This window comes from Canis lupus, chromosome 30 (genome assembly GCF_003254725.2).
Source record: "Canis lupus dingo isolate Sandy chromosome 30, ASM325472v2, whole genome shotgun sequence".
Taxonomy (NCBI): Eukaryota; Metazoa; Chordata; class Mammalia; order Carnivora; family Canidae; genus Canis; species Canis lupus.
The window spans coordinates 11,906,251-11,925,811 of record NC_064272.1 but is presented as its reverse complement, the minus strand read 5'-3'; the positions used below and the strand labels follow the sequence as shown (position 1 = coordinate 11,925,811).

Sequence of the window (19,561 nt, the reverse complement as noted above, 5' to 3'; positions counted from 1 at the left end):
CACTAAAAAGGAGGAGGATTTTGATTCCAGGTCACAAAGCAAGTTAGTAGCAGACTAAGATATGGTCCTGGATTTATTGACTCCTTTCACCCTATTATCACATTTGGAGGCCTTCTTACTGTTAGAGCTGGTGAGATACTACCTCATATTCATACAGCTCTTAGTGCCACCCTACTTTCACATGTACAATCTTTCCTTTTGGCCCCTCCACGACCCTGTGTGCTAGGGACAATAAATGCAACTGTTCTTCCTTTGAGGATAAGGAGACACAAGAAGACACATAGTAGTCTATAATAGAGTCAAGACTAGCACCCAGTTTTCCCAATTCCCTCTCCAGGGCTCCTTTTACCATGGCATCCTGCTTGTCTGGTGCCTTCTACCAGCAAACTTTGGAACACAAGTCTGAGACACCAGAATTAAAAAGACAGCTCATTAAAAATAATTACATATTTTGTAGGTAGTTGGTCAGTGATTCTTCTGCAACAGCCAAGAACCCTTCCTGATTTGACTTTGAGGCCCCAACATTGTAGCCACGGGGCCGCCCGGGCCCCAGCACCCTCCCGCCACCGCCCCACCAGGTTCCCCAGCACAGGCGCATCCCCAGCGCCTTGTCCCTGTTGCCTGCTGCACTGATCACGAAGACACCGGCCGCTGCCACGCGTGTAGACACCTGCCATCACGCTCCCTCCTGATGGGCAGTGTGCGAGGGGGTGTCACCCAGCCGTTTTCTCAATCCCAGGGGCCGGTGGCTGGTTTTGAACTTGTGTTGACTATGGATACTTATTTACTGTACATACATAATTTATCATTTGTATCATGAAAAAAAATTTTTTGTAGGCACAAAACGAAATACTCAAATCTCTCTGTCTCCTCTCCTGCTAGGTACTTAAAGGTTAAACTGAGTTCTCTCCTTTTGCACCGTTAGGGAAACTCCTTTTCTAATAAATGTATCCTAATCAAACCGAAACAAAAATTTAAATGTATGGAACGGAAGGGGAGACGAGTCTGTAGTCCTCCCTTATTTCTGGCCCACTTCTGTGTCTCTATGGCATGGCCGAGATTCTCAAGCCGGAGCACATGGTCAACGACTATTTGAAACGTCTAGTTATTCCCCCAAACACCTGCCAGGCTAGTGGGTGCAAAGTGCAGCACCCCGGGGAGCTGATAAGCTGAATTCCAGACGTAGGCTTCTCTGATCGCAAACCTCGCGTTGCCCTAAGAAGCCGTCCAAGCTTTACGTGGTTTCGTTCATTGCAAAACGAGGGGACTGAGTCCGTGCATACAGACGACTTCAACCTGCGAGGGCACTTAGGCTTCACCTGTGTCGTCCAACAGAGTGCGCTTAGCGTCCTGGTCAGGTTACTCGGTCAAGTCGCGCGCTCCTCCTCGCGACCCGACGCACTGGCGGCCTCCTCGGCCCACGCGGGCTGGGCTCGCCAGCAGAGGCCGGCGGGCGCGCGGACGCGCTAACCCCCGCAGTCGGCTCGCGGTCCCCAGCTCGGGGCGGCGGGCGCGCCAGCCCGCGCTCCCCGGCCGCGCCACCTGCTCCCGGCAGCCAATGGGGCGCGCGGGAGGCGGCGGGGCGGGGCAGGCTACAAAAGGCCGGGGCCGCGCACCGCCACACGCCTGCCGACGCGCTCCCGGGAGGCTCGGGCGGACGCCGCGGAGCGCCGGGAACATTCCGCTCGAGGACAAGCCGGGCGCGGGGCGATGCTGCGGGTGCGGTGTCTGCGCGGCGGGAGCCGCGGCGCCGAAGCGGTGCACTACATCGGCTCTCGGGTGCGTGCGCCGCCTCGCCTTCCCTCGCCTTCCCTCGCCCTCCCCGGCCCGCGTGCCCGACAGAGCCCCTCTGCCCCCCCCGGGAAGCCCGGCTTCGGGAGCCTCTGCCGGCTGCCCCGGGCGCCGCGGTACCCCGGGGGGAGCGGCCGTGCAGTGGGGCCGCACCCCGTGGGCGCCGCCGCTCTCCGAGCCTCCCGCCGTCGGTGCAGGGGGCGCCGCCCTCCCGGCCCGACCCCGACTCGCTCCTGGGACAGGAAGGCCTCGGGCGGGGGAAGGGTGTGGGGCGACGAGTGACACTTCTTAATTCAGGGATAGAATTCTTGGGATTCAATGCAGGGGTGGGCATAGAGTTGGGGAGCCTTCAGGGAAATGCGTGGGGTGTGATGCGCGAGCGGGGAGGCAAAGTGGGAGTCAGACGGCGAGGGAGCAAGCAGGCCCACTCCCAGGGTGACACGGGCCCTGAGTCGAGAGAGGAGTCGGAGCGAGTTGAGGCCGTCCCGCACTTTGTGCCGGGCCCCACTTCCCGCTCGCCTAGTTAGCGTGCAGACCCTCCCTGGCTCCTGGGACAGGAATAGCCGGGCAGCCTGGCTCCCTCTCACAACTGCTTCCAGAACACCTGTCACTCGCCTTCTCGCTCTGGTCCCTACCCTGGCTCCGCTCCTGCCTCCTTCCCAAGGCATTTAACAGAGTAGGATGAAGATTGGGCGCGGGGCTAGGGTGTAGGGTGTAGGGTGTGAGGTGTGGGTGGTGTTTGAAGTTTGCCCTGTGAGTGAGGGACTCTCCCTGTTGTAGATTTTATAGACCCTGGATTTTCAAAAGGCTTTTCTGAAGTCCTTAGTTCTCTTTTCTGTTGTTTACATTTGTACTTGGGTTAATCCTGTCTTGGCCAGGATACCATGGACCATCTGTAAAATGGAGCAGATGGCACTTGGTCACTCTCAGAATTGGAGTGCCAAAGAGTGTGAAGTGTGTGTTAGCAATGCAGAATTTTTAGTTTGAAGCTGATTATTCTGAAAGATAAGAATCTTTACATATGCATCTACATTTTTATTTGGGGAAAAAAAGTCTAATATTGGTAACTTTTTTTTTTTTTTTTGGTGACTTTTAATACTGAAAAGGAAAGGAGGCTTCTTCCTCCAGCTGGACTTGGCAGGGAGATATGGAGCAGCGTTCTGTGGTTTTCTAGGAACAGGATGATCCATCATCCATGGAAGGGTTGCTTAAAGCTTGATTAAAACTTGATTGTAGAAAACCATTCTGAGATATAAATGGAGGTGGTCACTGGGGACAAAATCTTCTGAGGAGCTTTAACAAGCTAGCTAATGAACATATAGACAAGGTAATTTATAAAAAAACAAGAAGGTAAAACTATAGCCCCACTACCCACTTACTTACTAACATCTTGATTTACATTCTTCTAAAGGATTGTAAATGTCTATGTTATGTTGGGTTTCTCTCCACCTGTACCTCCTCCTCCCCACAAGTACTTTGTAGGACTGTAAAATAATCTTTTTTTGTTGTTCTTGGAAGCTTGGAAGAACCTTAACAGGATGGGTGCAGCGAACTTTCCAGAGCACCCAGGCAGCTACTGCTTCCTCCCGGAATTCCTGTGCAGCTGACGATAAGGCCACTGATCCTCTGCCCAAGGACTGCCCTGTCTCCTCTTACAATGAATGGGACCCCTTAGAGGAAGTGATAGTGGGCAGAGCAGAAAACGCCTGTGTTCCACCGTTCACTGTGGAGGTGAAGGTAAAGCAAGGGTATTTGCAGGTCTGACGGGGTTTCACTCCTCACCTTCTGTAGGCTGACTTTTGCTCCCATTCTCCTCTATAACTGCTTTCATTGTAGCTCACTCCAGACCTCCGAAATCTAGTGGTGATTTTAATTGTCTTACTTGAAATCTCTGTGGTGTTTTATACTAATTTACACAAACAACTCCTTTTTTACAACAACTTACTCCAAACAACTCAGATTCTAGCACCTTATCTGGGGATGTTAGTTCTTTCACTATTCCTCACCTCTTCCTTCACTGTCTGTGATGTTCGGGTTCAGCAGAATTTCACTTTGGCCCTTTTCTCTTAGTTCTTCTCACAGCCTCTGCTCCTACCTCCATGAGGGTTCAGATCTCTCTCCAGATCAACATGTTGAACTCCTTGGTGGGTATTGCTGTGGGACCTCAAACCTGGCACATCATTTTGGCATTCCTGTTTACTTCAGCTGAAACATCAAGGAATCATCTTTGATTTCAGTCACATCCTCTATATCCATTCTCCAAGATCTAACAAGTCCTCTGTCAAAGGCAGTCTTGCCTCCATCCCTCTGCTGCTGCCTTACCTCAGGATCTCATCCACTGCCTGGGCTATTGCTAAGCCCCCATTGTTCTCTCTCATTTGCTCTTCTCTCTGAACCACCTTCCAGCTTCTATGAGAGTCCTTTAAAAAAAAAAAAAAAGGTTTTATTTATTTATTCATGAGAAACACACACAGAGAGGCAGAGACATAGACAGAGAGAGAAGCAGGGTCCCTGCAAAGAGCATGATGGGGGACTCGATCCCAGACCCAGGATCACACACTGAGCCACTAAGCTACCCAGGCGTCCCGAGAGTGCTTTTTTTAAAAAAATTTTTTTTAATTTTTATTTTTAAAAATATTTTATTTATTTATTCATGAGAGACACAGAGAGAGCGAGAGAGGCAGAGACACAGGCAGAGGGAGAAGCAGGCTCCATGCAGGGAGCCCGACGCGGGACTCGATCCCTGGTCTCCAGGATCAGGCCCTGGGCTGAAGGCAGCACCAAACTGCTGAGCTACCCGGGCTGCCCCCAAGAGTGCTTTTTTATTTTATTTTTTTAAGATTTTATATATTTATTCATGAGAGACACAGAGAGAGAGAGAGAGGCAGAGACACAGGCAGAGGGAGAAGCAGGCTCCAGGGGCAGCCCCGGTGGTGCAGCGGTTTAGCGCTGCCTGCAGCCCGGGGTGTGATCCTGGAGACCCGGGATTGAGCCCCACATCGGGCTTCCTGCATGGAGCCTGCTTCTCCCTCTGCCTGTGCCTCTGCCTCTCTCTTCGCTCTCTCTCTGAATGAATAAATAAATAAATCTTTAAAAAAAAAAAAAAAAGAGAGAGAAGCAGGCTCCACGTAGGAAGCCCGATGTAGGACTTGATCCCGGGACTCCAGGATCATGCCCTGGGCCGAAGGCAGGCGCCAAGCCACTGAGCCACCCAAGAATCCCCCAAGAGTGCTTTTTTAAACCAAAATTGGATCACCTTGCTCATCCTGCTCCTATCATTCCTCTATTTCCCAATCTTCTACATGTCCCCTCCCCTGCGACTACTTCAGATAAAGTTCTCATGGTATTCAAGATCATTCACAATCTGGGTCATGTGTGCCTTTCCAGGACTCCCCATTTCAATCATTGGCTCATCTTAGAAGTGTGTTAGTATGGCAGGTTAGCAGATGTCCATTCCTGTTTGGGTACCTCTCAACTCTAGTATTTGCCTTGACTTTCAGCAGACTTTATAGGATAACCATATAAGCAGCCAAACTAGATTACTCACTGTTCCCCAAACAATGCTTATGCCTTTGCTCCCACTCAGGACCCTTCCACCTATATTCGTGTACCTCTCTTGTCTGTAGTTTAAACCTACCCCTCTTACCACCACGGAGCCCTGATGGTACCTTCCGCAAAGCCTCCCAGGGTTTCCCTGGCAACAAGTAATATCTCTCTTCTAAAAACTCCTAATGTTCTTTATCTGTAATATTTCTAAGGAGGGGCCTCTGTGGTTTGATGTTCGGGTTGTATCCTGCATAAGAGAGTGCCAACCTCATTGCAGATACAGCCTGAGTTTCCATTAAATAAGGGGTTACAAATACTTTTTCAAGGAATTTAATTCTTCCTGAATATTTACATTTTTATTTGTAACATGGATTAAGGAAATAAATTCCATTACATCATTATCATCATCATCATAAATGTTGGCTACCTTGTACTAGAGCTCCAGGGGTATCAGCACAAAAGAACTTGCTTTCTATTTAGAGAGATAAGATATGGGATATCTGGGTGGCTCAGTGGTTGGTTGAGTGTCTGCCTTCAGCCCAGGGCATGATCCTGGAGTCCCAGGATCGAGTCCCACATCAGGCTCCCTGCATGGAGCCTGCTTTTCCCTCTGCCTATGTCTCTGCCTTTCTCTCTCTGTTATCTCTCATGAGTAAATTAATAAAACCTTTTCAAAAAAAGAGAGAGAGAGAGAGATAAGATATTCATATAGTAAGAAAGACTAAAGCTAAGTGTTTTATGCCAACTAACTGGCAGTTGAATTGAATGCCCGAAGAGTAAAGGAAAAAGCAATGACCAAATGCTGGATAGTTAGGAAGTCTTCTTGAAGAAAATGACTCTTTAATTAGAACTTGAAGGCAGGGTAATAGAAAAAGTAATAACTTCTAATTGTTCTGAAACTGCCTCTGGTTCTGATATTTGACACTTTGATGAACAGATTAATTTATGTATCATCCACATGTTTTAAAAAGGCATGATCTTTTTAAAGTTTTTTTCTTGGAAAGAAGTCCCATTCCTTAACCATTTTAATTGGGTGGAATTAAATTTCACATTCAAGCAGTGGTTTATCCTTTTACTTGTCTCTAAAAGTGTTGACTTTTATACTATGCAATCTTATGGAAACAGACATGATTCTCAGATATGATTTCGAGTTCTCTGTCATTTGTGAAAAGTGTACCAGGCTGAAGTTAGGAGAATAGGACTGAATTATATATGTGATTTAAAAGTTTGATACTAGTCTTGGCTAATCAGCTCTTTGACTTTGTGTGAGATCCTACAATTTCTGGGCCTCAAGTGAGGATATTAAGAGGTCTACTATCTACCTAACAAGACTAAATAAGAAGGTAAAAGGCTACATGCTAAATTTTTCCAAGGATAAAACCAAACTTCATTACTGGCCATATGGATCTAGTTTTATATCACAAAAATACATTGGAAGTGCAATGATTGTAGATACTACTAGCATTAGCTGTATTGATTTCATTCATTTGTCTGGTTATTTCTGCCTTATGCCACATACTAAACTAGGTAATGAGGGAGAGAAAGTTAAAGAACACGCATGGCCCCTGCAAGGTAAGGCCTTGACTAATAGAAAAAAAATGATACAGATGTATTAATCAGCTTGGGAACAGTGAAAGATAAAATAATGTATTAAACTGCTTATAGGCAATTAGAGCATAAGATTTGCTGGAATATATAAATGCTAGAGAAATTTTCTGGGAGTGAGGAATGTAGTTATTAGGAAGCACAGTTTTTAAAAGCTGTGTCGCTTTTTATTCTGTAAAACATAATGAATACTTTCCACCAAATGTATGCTTTTTGTTTTGCTTTTATCTCTTTAAAGCTTTTAAGAAAGGACCTTTTATAAAATACAAAGTCATTCAAGGCTAATGTACTATAAGCTTGAAGCTGGATAAATAAGAAGTTTCTATTGATATTTTTTAGCCTTCCAAAGATAGTATTTAAAATTCCTTTGGCACCCCCCCAAAAGATTTTAGGCCCTAAAAGACTATAAAGTTTTTAGGAGGGCAGCCACATCTCTGCAACAGGTTATTAAAAACATCATGTGCTAAGCATTTAATATAGTGTGTTTTTTTTTTTTTAATCTTGCAGACACTTGGTAAATAATTGCTAACTCATTTAGCAGAGTTACAAAGGAAGTGTAAATAATTTCCAACTATCTCTTGGAAAATGTAATGTGCCTTGATCATTTGGACTTTGTTCAACCTTCGCCAGACAGAGTATCGGTTGCACAAGAAAACTCACACTTGTTCAAATAGCTTTTCTTCCCCTAGGAAAGTTTAGTTCATATTTACCAAAGCAAGCTTCATTCTGCATAGTTACACAGAATACTTTGGAATGTGTCTGGCAAGACAACATGGCTGTGCATCTGTTGTAACCCAGTGTTAATTTTCAAAGCCTTCTTGTCCTTTAGTGGACTGTAAGAGATGTGCCTGGCATGAGAAGGAGAAAGTGATGAATGGATGAGTAGTACCACGATGTGTCTGAGAGGAATATAAAGAGTCATTATTATCCTCTCCTGGTGGCTGCTGCCGGACTTCCTAGGAGTAAAAAACAGTGGAATGCTTTTGTTCTTAAAAAGAGTAGATTGATCTTAAAAAGTAGTCAATTAATACTGATAATTTGATACTGATAATATTTGTCACAGGCCAGAAATTGAGCTAGTTGTTTTCCTATAGATCTTCAAAAGTAAAGCAACTAACTAATAACTTAGACAGGGATCAGCAAACTTTTTCTGTATAAGGCCAGATAAATATTTCAGACTTTGCAGACCACTGGTCTCTGTCCCAGCCACTCAGCTTTCAACTCTGTAGTGCAAAAGCAACTACAGACAATATGTAAATGAATATGTCTGTGTTTCCATAAAACTTGTATTTACTAAAAAAAAAAAAAAAAAAAAAAAAAAAATTGGCTATGGGTTTTAGTTTGCCAAAATTTTTTATTATTTTTTTATTTTTAAAGATTTTTAAAATTTGTTTATCTGTAAGAGACACACACAGAGAGAGACAGAGACATAGGCTGAGGGAGAAGCAGGCTCCCTGTAGGGAGCCTGATGCAAACCAATCCCAGGTGCTCTGCCAACCCCTGTTTTATACCCTCACCGGCATCTTCCATGTTTGGAAGACTTTCAACTTTATCAAGACATAGTTATCAGATTCTTAGTCCTTTTCCAGCCGGCTCAGCTCCAACTTTTCTGATGTGAACCTGTGTACTGAGCTAACAAGAGGCAGGTCTGCCTCCATATGTTTGATATTTATCAGACTGAGGTGGAAATGGAAGCAGAGACAGAAAATCTGGAAAAAAACATTGTCTTTGACATTAATGAGCTAGGCATCTAGACACACTATATCTCATTACCCAGTTCCCTTCTTTCTACCCTGAAATTGTCTGACTTGTGGTAGAAACCTGACATGATAAGAACTGGTAGTCAGTTAATCAATGATATAAAGCAGTATTTTTTTAAATACCTGCTTTAGGGGATCCCTGGGTGGCTCAGCGGTTTAGCGCCTGCCTTTGGCCCAGGGCATGATCCTGGAGACCTGGGGTCGGGTCCCGCATTGGGCTCCCTGCATGGAGCCTGCTTCTCCCTCTGCCTGTGTCTCTGACTCTCTTTCTCTCTGTGTCTCTCATGAATAAATAAATAAAATCTTTAACTTTAAACTTTTTTTTTTTAAGATTTTATTCATTCATTCATGAGAGACAAAGAGAGAGGCAGAGACACAGGCAGAGGGAGAAGCAGGCTCCATGCAGAGAGCCCAATGCAGACCCGACCCCTGGTCTCCAGGATCACATCCTAGGCTGAAGGCAGATGCTCAACTGCTGAGCCACCCAAGCGTCCCGCTTTAAACGTTTTTTAAACTTAAAATATATAGATATATATCACTCTGCCAGTCTTTTTGTTGAAAATCCAAGGTTTTTTCTTAGCATTCAGATCTTCTGATTGGAATTCTATACCTCATCTATCTTGATAAATTATATCCATATACATCATCTACATTTCCCAGTGTATTTCTTTAAATTGAGAACTTAGGCATATGCAAAACAATCAGAAGGAAGAATCCTTCTACATTTTTTTATTTTTGCAAACCAGTATTTTACAGTTGTTATGCCTGCCCTAATTCAACAGTCTTTTTTAGCAAATTGAGCCTTTTTAAAGCATTTAACTGGTTCAGTTGTCTTTTAAAATGCATATGACCTTTGGACACTTCCTAAATGTTAAGCTTTTTTTCAACTGCCAAAATTGCATGAATTCACTTACCAGATCACTTTCTTTTTTTTTCTTTTTTCTTTTTTAATTTATTTTTTATTGGTGTTCAATTTACTAACATACAGAATAACCCCCAGTGCCCGTCACCCATTCACTCCCACCCCCCGCCCTCCTCCCCTTCTACCACCCCTAGTTCGTTTCCCAGAGTTAGCAGTCTTTACGTTCTGTCTCCCTTTCTGATATTTCCCACCCATTTCTTCTCCCTTCCCTTATATTCCCTTTCACTATTATTTATATTCCCCAAATGAATGAGAACATATAATGTTTGTCCTTCTCCGACTGACTTACTTCACTCAGCACCAGATCACTTTCTTCTAAGATAAAAGGATTTGAAGCAGTATGAAAACTTGGAAACACTGGGGAGGGGAGGCATGTCTGCAGGGAAGGATAGAAAGTCTAAAAGGCAGGCTTGCACTGCTGCACAATTTTGCCAAGTGCTAATTCTATTGAATGAGAGAATCAATAATGGTTTTTAAGAGCAACAAAGAATGTTTGAGACTATGTCCCTAATTTTAAGGGGGCAGTGTCCTATTTTCCTACAGAGTACTTTGCAGTGCTGTTTTCTAGACAGAATTCTGGGATGCATGGTTTGATCTAAGTAACAGATGTGCTCTTATCCTCTTATGCTATTTTGTTTGTTCTGTTATTTGATTTCATTGAGACTGTCTAACAGAATACCTATGTCCTGTTTTGTCTATGAAGCTTGTAAAAACCGGTCCAAGAAGACGTCAAGCTCATCTGAGGGCAGACATGCTGTGAACGGCAGGGCATGAGATCTCAGGCAACAGGGGCAAAAGGTCTCAAAATATCAAGAAAATTTAGAATTCTTCATTCAGCAAATATTGAGTGTCTGCCCGGACAGGCAGTATGCTGTGTGCTAGGGATCAACACTAGACAAGACATGGTCTTAGTCTCATTTCTATTAAATTACACAAATCATTGTTCATTGCCTATGACCTTATCAGGAATTGCATTTTTCTCCAATTAAATATTCTGCCTATTTTCTCCTGCTTTTAGGCCAACACATATGAAAAGTACTGGCCATTTTACCAGAAGCACGGAGGCCACTATTTTCCCAAAGATCATTTGAAAAAGGCTGTTGCTGAAATTGAAGAGATGTGCAATATTTTAAAAACAGAAGGAGTGACAGTGAGGAGGCCTGACCCCATCGACTGGTCTTTGAAGTATAAAACTCCTGATTTTGAGTCTACGGGTAAGTGATGTTGTATACCTAAACTGCTAGTGTCTTAATGTTTCCTTCCTTCCTTCCTTCCTTCCTTCCTTCCTTCCTTCCTTCCTTCCTTCCTTCCTTCCTTCCTTCCTGTTTCTTCATGAGAGACACAGAGAGGCAGAGACACAGGCAGAGGGAGAAGCAGACTCCCTGTGGGAAGCCTGATGCAGGACTCAATCCCAGGACCCCGGAATCATGACCTGAGCCAAAGGCAGACGCTTAACCACTGAGCCACCCAGGCGCCCCTTAATTTTTCTTTCTTAATGTGTAAGGAGAAAGCTCAGATAATTTCTCAGGGATTCCTTTATTTTAATAATCCTTCAAAACTTTAGAGATTACTTAGGAACAGATTGGTTCTTTTTTTTTTTTTCTTTAAGATTTTTTATTTATTTATTCATGAGAGACACAGAGAGAGGCAGAGACACAGGCAGAGGGAAAAGCAGGCTCCATGAAGGGAGCCTGATGTGAGACTCAATCCCCAGACTCCAGGACCACACCCTGGGCTGAAGGCGGCGGCGCTAAATGGCTGAGCCACCCGGGCTGCCCCAGATGGGTTCTTTTTGATATGATTAAGGTGTCCATATCTTTTTTTTTTAAGATTTTATTTATAAAACAGTGGATTCCATGAGTTTTCCTCAAGTATAGAAGAGAGGAACAGAAACATTCCCATTTTAGTTTTAACTGATATTGCTACAAGATTGTTCTTGTGCCTGAGGTCAGTGTTCTAATTTAGAGTTCTAGAAATGATCATTGGCCCAATTTTTATCTTGTGGTACTGATATTCCCTGAAGAATTCCATTTCTGTATAGCAAGAAAGGAGCTTACAAAATGTGAAAACTTGGTGGTTCTAGATCTCTTTGAACAAGGTCCGTAGGGCTTCATTTCTTTTCTTCCTTTCCCCTTCTCTTTCCCTCTCTCCCTTTCTTTCTCTCTCTTTATTATTTTTTCTTTTTTTTCTTTTAAAGATTTTATTTATTTATTCATGAGAGACACAGAGAGAAAGAGAGGCAGAGACACAGGCAGAGGGAGAAGCAGGCTTCATGCAGGGAGCCCCATGCGGGACATGATCCAGGATCACTCCCTGAGCCGAAGGCAGGCGCCAAACCGCTGAGCCACCCAGGGATCCCCTATTCTTTTCTTTCTTTTCTAGCTTTGCCATACACATACAGAATAATCATGCTAACAATCTAGTATGTATCCATTTTTTTCCATTTGCATTTAAGTCTATACATACACATTCCTATAGGTTTTCTGTAATTTTTTTAACCAGAAAAACTGGGATCTTATTCTATAGACTTTTCTGTCTTGGAAATTAGCATTACTGAGATTTTTGTGGAAATTTTTGTGTAATTTTTTTAACCAGAAAAACTGGGATCTTATTCTATAGACTTTTCTGTCTTGGAAATTAGCATTACTGAGATTTTTGTGGAACCTTTTGGTCTGATAGGTTTATATGGTGCGATGCCTCGAGACATTCTGATAGTTGTGGGAAATGAGATCATTGAGGCTCCCATGGCATGGCGCGCCCGCTTCTTTGAGTACCGTGCATACCGGTCAATTATCAAAGACTACTTCCATCGTGGCGCCAAGTGGACAACAGCTCCTAAGCCAACAATGGGTGACAAGCTTTATGACCAGGTAAGACCCTAATTGTAGATGAGCTTATTAGTAACTCTTCTCAATAATCTAGAGAATGAGATAGAGATTCTCTGATACCTTGTATTTAGTATGCATATGAGAAACTGAGAGCACCACCTACATTAAAAAAATGGTTGTTTTATGATGAAATGAAGAGTAAATGATATTGTGATAATAAGAGTTACAGTAGTGATAGCTAACACTTATCTGGTGCTTACCGTGTGCTAGGTCTTGAGCTAAAGGCTTTTATACATCAACAGTCCTGTTTATTATCCACAAAACCCTCTGAGGGAGTAGCATCAATCATTCCCTTATAAAGAGGAAGACTTGCCTAAAGGCACACAGCTATTCATTGGTAGAAACAGAAAAGTGACTAAACTGAACCCCATTCTTTTCTTCTAGAGAAGCAATCTGGTCTACAGGCCAAATTCACAATAAAAGAAAGTATATGTCCTTTGTTAGGTCACTTATTATTTGATCATTTATAAGAAGAATCAAAAGATCAAAATTTCTTCTTAAGAGTTTAAAGACAGAAATAAGTAATGAATTCATTCCACCACACCAAATCAAATCTGGCGGGGGATGCATGGCATTTCATTTTATGGTCAGGGCCAAATTCCTTTTCTAAAAGAACAGAATGACTTCATTCTGATGACTTTCAATACTCTAAGTAGCTACATAAATCAGTGTATGGGTCATGGAATATTTTCAGAATCATTACTACCTCTGTACCTTTGCTACTAAGTATTAAGAAATTGGTGTCATGCCTAGTTTTTGGTTTTTGGTTTTTGTTGTCACCTTATTTTGATTTAGTTAGCATGGGCCTACGAAGGTCCTGAGTCAGTCTCATAGTTAGCATGGGCCTACATCTTCCCCCATACATGTTTTTGTCTAAAACAGGGTAGTACTATTTTGGGAAATTATGATGTTGAATTAATTTTCTTAGTAATTAATGCCCCATAGATAATTTTCTTATGAACCAATGTATGATATGTATTCATTCTTGTTCCATTTAGAATTACCCTATCCATTCTGTAGAAGACAGACACAAATTGGCTGCTCAGGGAAAATTTGTGACGACTGAGTTTGAGCCATGCTTTGATGCTGCTGACTTCATTAGAGCTGGAAGAGATATTTTTGCACAGAGGAGCCAGGTCAATAAAAGCTGCCTCTTAAATTCCATGCTTTATTATTATATTTTATTATTGTATTATTTACTTATAAATTGTATTTATTTAGTTTTTGAAAATATTTTCATCCTAAATATTTTTAGTTATCTAAACATAGAACCAAATCTTTATAGAATTATTATCATCCTTTCATTTTCAGGTTACAAACTATCTGGGCATTGAATGGATGCGTAGGCATCTTGCTCCAGACTACAGAGTGCATATCATCTCCTTTAAAGATCCCAATCCAATGCATATTGATGCCACCTTCAATATCATTGGACCTGGTCTTGTGCTTTCCAACCCTGACCGACCGTGTCATCAGGTAAGGGAGTTTTTAAGACTCTGGAAAAGCAATAGAGTCTAGTAACTTAAATAATTATCACTTTTATTTTAAGCACTTCCATATTTCCTAATGGTTATAAATTACAAATTCAGCAGTGCTCAACATTATGATAATCAAACATTGGATTGCTTATGGTGGATTTACTACAAAATGTCCAGCACTCACAAATGTACCTTGAAGCCATGATAATTAGTGTAGTGTCATCAGACTTTGACTTTGCTGCTTGCTGCTTTCAAAAGCTTCAAGTTTGTGTGTCTGTGTATGTTTTTATCGAACAGAGTATATTAACCCATAACTTGCAGCCAAGACTCCACAGCAACTGAATTGCAAATAGAATGATCCCTGCATGGCTGGGTGATGCCATTGGGTAGTGGGTATCTTCCTCCCTCTCCAGTGTGTCAGGACCCCTTTGGCCAGCCCCACCCTGCAGGGAGGAGCAGAGCCACTGCACTGCAGTTGGTCTATCCCTATCACCTGCAGCCTCCTACTTCTGCTCGCTCCCTCCTACTTCCAGTTGGGTGGTGAGTGATTTTGTGTTATTTGGTAGGCTGCAGTACAGCTCAGCTGCTGAGAGAGACCAGAAAGAATCCAGCCTTAGGGGTCTCCTGGAAGCAAGGGAGCCCTTTGTCATCATCAGTGTGTGGTTCCAAGCCTCCTTGGGCCGTGTCTGCTGTTGCAAAGGCTTTTAAAGATATTCATTAAAAACAGACCTTTCCACTCAAAAAAAAAAAAAAAAAGATAAGATAAATAAATAAATAGATAAATAAATAAATACATTCACAGTGGGTGAAGTCATTTTTAAAAATGACTATTTTATCATGTTCATTTCTATCCCATATATTTATACCCAATGACCAAGTTTACTTATGTTTCATTTTAACATAATTTATTGATGTACTAAGTGAGTATGTGAACATAGGGATGGCTGGGTTATAATAAGTCCCTAAGGACAATTATAGTTCCTGGGGAAGTCCATCCTTAATATCTATCTTTATGTTGTGGTATAGATACAAAATGATGGACTATGAAGTGGATGGACTATGGGTTTAATGCAGTGATATTTTTGTTTCCCTATAACTAAATAGTGAGGAAATATTTTCATTTTCTTTAATGTGAATTTGTCAAGGAAAGTATCTTGTATTTTAAGGCCTCTGAAACCTAAATAAAGCATGAGAATATTTTTAAAAGCTTTAACATTTCCGTTACTTTTTAAAACTTTAACCTGGTAGTATGGGGATTTTATGTACATTTATAATTAGGATTCAGACAAAATCATTTCAAATGTTTAGAAATTTAATTTCTTTATTTTGGCAGCTGAGAAGTCAGCATCTCAAAAAGAATTATTAATCATAAGAGCTACCAGAGACTAAGAATGATAATAATAGCATGTATAGATTTAAACTTTGTTTTTGGGGTTTGTTTTTTGTTTTTGTTTGTTTGTTTTTGTCTTGAAGATTGATCTTTTCAAGAAAGCAGGATGGACCATAGTTACTCCTCCAATACCAGTCATCCCAGATGGTATGTTTACTATTATGTACCCATAGCATAAAATGAGTACTTCAGTGATTGAAGATCTTTCATCTATAGATAGCAGCCCAAATTTTAGTACTTTAGAGAAAATGTTTTCCCAGGAAGGAGTAAACTAGCATGTGGGCCTATAGGTACAAGGACAAGGCTGGGACTTATGTTTGCAACCTCTCTTTCCATGGACAATGAAAGTGCGAAGATGGGAAAAATCAGTATAAAGCAATATCACAAAGCAAGAAATGACTTTTTAAAGAAAACAAGGTGAAATCCGAATGTGTAATGTGCATAGATTGAGTCATAACATTCATAGATAAACTGTCTTAAGATCAAAATAAAGGGATCCCTGAGTGGCGCAGTGGTTTGGCGCCTGCCTTTGGCCCAGGGCGCGATCCTGGAGACCCGGAATCGAATCCCACGTCGGGCTCCCAGTGCATGGAGCCTGCTTCTCCCTCTGTCTATGTCTCTTCCTCTCTCTCTCTCTCTCTCTCTGTGTGTGACTATCATAAATAAATAAAAATTAAAAAAAATATATTAAAAAGATCAAAATAAAATCCACAGGGAGGGGATCCCTGGGTGGCGCAGCAGTTTGGCGCCTGCCTTTGGCCCAGGGCGCGATCCTGGAGACCCGGGATCGAATCCCACGTCGGGCTCCCGGTGCATGGAGCCTGCTTCTCCCTCTGCCTGTGTCTCTGCCTCTCTCTCTCTGTGTGACTATCATAAATAAATAAAAATTAAAAAAAATAAAATAAAATCCACAGGGAAAGTGAACTACTGAAAGAATAGAGGTGTCACTTTAACATTCTTCACTTTGGAATCCAGGCTTAAACATAAATGAGAGTAGACATGATTTAACAGTTGTTGCTATTTTTAGATCACCCACTCTGGATGTCATCCAAATGGCTTTCCATGAATGTCTTAATGCTAGATGAAAAGCGTGTCATGGTGGATGCCAATGAAGTCCCAATTCAAAAGATGTTTGAAAAACTGGGTATGTACAATAAATGAAACATGGTGTCATGCATTAAAGTGTTAAACCAGAAGAACTAAAGAAATTACCTGCTAGAAAAAAAAAAAAAGAAATTACTTGCTAGGTCTAATGTATGGTTTATCTAATTCAATTTCTGTTCCTTTTAGAGGTACCAAGCTATTATTTTGTAGATGCACAATATTTTTACTTTTAATAATCATAATCCCAAAGGTTGGAGATGTATTCCAGGCTCCTCAGACACTCCCTTAGCAATAAATGTCAATCTTCTATGATTTACCTAATCTCTCGGTGGCCACGTATGAAGAACTACCCCTTTGTAGATGGGCATATGGATTATTCAGTCTTTCTCCAAATAAGAAATTGACTTGTTGAGAGTCCTTTAAAAGTAGTTTCATTGTCATTACATATTTTAAAGGACTTATAAGGGTACAGATACAGAAATGACTTATGTGTGTGATAAGCACAGTGAACAAAGTCATGAAAAGCAGTAGAGGCTGTCAGTAAATCCTTCAGCTTTGAACTAAGAATTAGTTTTTACTTGGGTGGGAATTTGCTCATCTTGATATTCAAAATTTAAAATAGATATTCTAACACTATTGAGAAAAGTATTGAAAGAAAGGATTTTCATATGGCTAACTCATATAGAAAAATGTTTATCACTCTTCACATACTTGGCATATCCTAAGTGTCAAAGAAAGCCAGACAGTATATACTTGTTGAAAATGAGTCATGTTTTGATTCATGCCTTATATTTCAGGTATACTAAAGAAATTATTTGCCCCCTTAACACATCCCTCTTTAATGTGGTATCAGTTAAAAGGATTGTCCTGTCAGTTTTAGATTGAGCTCTTTAATGATTTGACCTCTAATACTCTGCCACCATTTTTTCTGACTTTCATTAAATAGCCAACTGCTTGGGCTTAGTTTCTTTGTCCATTAATATTTTATTGTTTCTCAAGTTAAAATATTATTAAGAACCAAATATATGATTTGTAATATTATTTTATAATTTTAGACCCAGGGAATTTGTTAAAGCAAACTTTATCAAGCAACTAGAACCTCTCCAATTCAGGATTAAAATGTCTCTAGCCATCTGAATAATATAGATATGTCTGTCTACCAAGAAGCATACTTGTGTTTAAAAGTCTACGCCTTATCCCAAGCCCACTCCTTACCCCTTCCAAGCCCTGTTCTTACTTCCCAAAGCCCTGCTCAGTCTCATTTTCTAGAAAAGCCTTTTCTGATGGCTCCTGCTGCCTCCTTCCCTGACTACCCCAGTAGACTCTTTAGTGACTCTATAGCTATCTTTCCCCTCAAAATAATAAGTTCCTTGAGGGAGGAGAATAGATTTCCTTTTTAAAATCCCCTTATGCTGAACACAACAGATTTTTTTCTAAATACCACTGGTTGACTGGGCCGTGCACATCAGCACAACCACATCAGTAAAATAGTGCCAGATTAAACTAATTGCCTGAATATATTTGGTACCTGTAGGATTCTACAACCCAGCATATTAAAATATGAGTTCAGTTCCACTGTTTTCTTAAGGTGGTAAAGTTAATCTTGTCAGATACATCTACTCATTCAACTCATGGACTTGTGAATTGTCAGTAGAACAAAACAGACTTCACAGTCTCTGCTGACTTTCTGGTGAAGATTTTATATCAGCAGTGGAATAGGTTAGATGAAATAGAATTGGTGACAATATGGTTGAAAGACTGTTTGGGGTTCAGGTAGACTTGAGAATAGAGACACAGGATTCCTACCCATCTTTTGGCTTACTTCCTACAGGAAATCTTCACGGGAGTCCATCTAACAGACACATGTCTCTCTTTTGATGCAGGTATCAGTACCATCAAGGTTAACATCCGTAATGCCAATTCCCTGGGAGGAGGCTTCCACTGCTGGACCTGTGATGTCCGGCGCCGGGGCACCCTGCAGTCCTATTTTGACTGAGGGGGCCTGGGTGGCTGGTGGCTTGGGCTCCAATAAATCTAGGAAGCTTAGGGAGAAGGTTCATTCTCTCACTTGAAAAAGTGCATGAACTGTAGTGCTTTAAACAATCATATATTTAACAGGGGTCTTAAGCCTGGTTTATTTTTATTACTTTTCTTTGATATAAGGAAATAACTTGTGCTAGGTCATACTCTCTACTCCTAAATTTATTTACTCTTTGGCTTCAAGTGTAAACATTTGGTAAATATGAAGCAACAAAAATTAGTCGTTTGAGTAACTTGGCCACTAATATTTAACCGTCTACCTCTGTTGTTAATTTTCTTTCCAAAAGGCAGCTTGAAATGTTGGTCCTAATCTTCATTATTTTTTCCTCTTTTTCTAGACTTGTGAATGTTTCTATCACTTCTCTTTTCTAAATGAGAGAAAGATTTAAAATGTACACAGATTTGAAAAGAACCAGATAATTGTCTCTTTTTCTAATGAGGAATTTAAAATTTTAATTTCTCATCTTTAAAAAATAACCTAGACTATGCAAACATTTTAAGTGAATTTTCCATAAATGTTTTTAATATTCCTATTTCAACATTGGTGATATTTGCTACTAAAAACCTTTTCATACAACTTACCTCATTTCAAGTGATTTAATCTTTTTTCTCTGTCCAAATTTTACAAAAATACTTAGTGCAATAGGTTATAACTCAATTCTGAGCCTAAAGTTTGATGTCCAGTATCTAATGGATATATTGCATCTTTGATAATCTCAGCTTGGTTTACAGATGTGCAAATTATTTAAAGCACAGACCTTAAAAGCATTTAAAAAAAAACTAATGGAGGTAAAACCTATATGCAACATGAAATAATTTTAATGTTGGATTGTATGTGTATTTTTATTCTAATAAACTTTTATGTTACAGAATGGATTTCGTTAGAGTTTGTCATCAGTCTTATTATTTTAAGCATAAGTAAATTACTAGAATGTAGCTCTAGGGACAGAATTCTAATGATCTGAAATAATATATTCATCCCTACTAAATAATTTAAACCCAATACTTGTATTCAGAAATGTTTAGCAGAGTCAGGT

At 41.1% G+C, this 19,561-nt stretch overlaps 1 protein-coding gene and 1 long non-coding RNA gene across 18 annotated transcripts in view; one reads left to right on the top strand and one right to left on the bottom strand.

Moving 5' to 3' along the window:
* Positions 1–19,561, bottom strand: part of LOC112675999 (uncharacterized) — a 142,843-nt gene that overhangs the window by 9,649 nt on the left and 113,633 nt on the right. For 13 of the 17 annotated variants that reach the window (XR_007407221.1, XR_007407226.1, XR_007407230.1 and 10 more), the window contains 3 exons: positions 4,114–4,211; positions 3,798–3,996; positions 2,806–3,098 (listed from right to left, as the gene is read on the bottom strand). This is a non-coding gene — a long non-coding RNA (uncharacterized LOC112675999). Of the gene's footprint in view, positions 1–2,805; positions 3,649–3,797; positions 3,997–4,113; positions 4,212–19,561 lie in introns of those variants that run through there. The other 4 variants (XR_007407229.1, XR_007407227.1, XR_007407222.1 and 1 more) reach the window with 4 other exon arrangements.
* On the top strand, positions 1,619–19,400 carry GATM (glycine amidinotransferase). Its single transcript, XM_025472921.3, has 9 exons — positions 1,619–1,779; positions 3,310–3,528; positions 10,643–10,838; positions 12,304–12,494; positions 13,511–13,648; positions 13,824–13,988; positions 15,464–15,527; positions 16,408–16,524; positions 18,368–19,400. Exons 1-9 carry the CDS (start codon positions 1,711–1,713, stop codon positions 18,478–18,480), a joined length of 1,272 nt encoding a protein of 423 aa, XP_025328706.1. The 5' UTR covers positions 1,619–1,710; the 3' UTR covers positions 18,481–19,400.

Coding starts and splice junctions, on each gene's coding strand:
- GATM (XM_025472921.3), top strand. CDS start 1,711: ATGCTGCGGGTGCGGTGTCTGCGCGGCGGGAGCCGCGGCGCCGAAGCG. Junction 13,649..13,823: donor TTTTTGCACAGAGGAGCCAG/GTCAATAAAAGC, acceptor TTTCATTTTCAG/GTTACAAACTATCTGGGCAT. Junction 16,525..18,367: donor AAAGATGTTTGAAAAACTGG/GTATGTACAATA, acceptor CTTTTGATGCAG/GTATCAGTACCATCAAGGTT.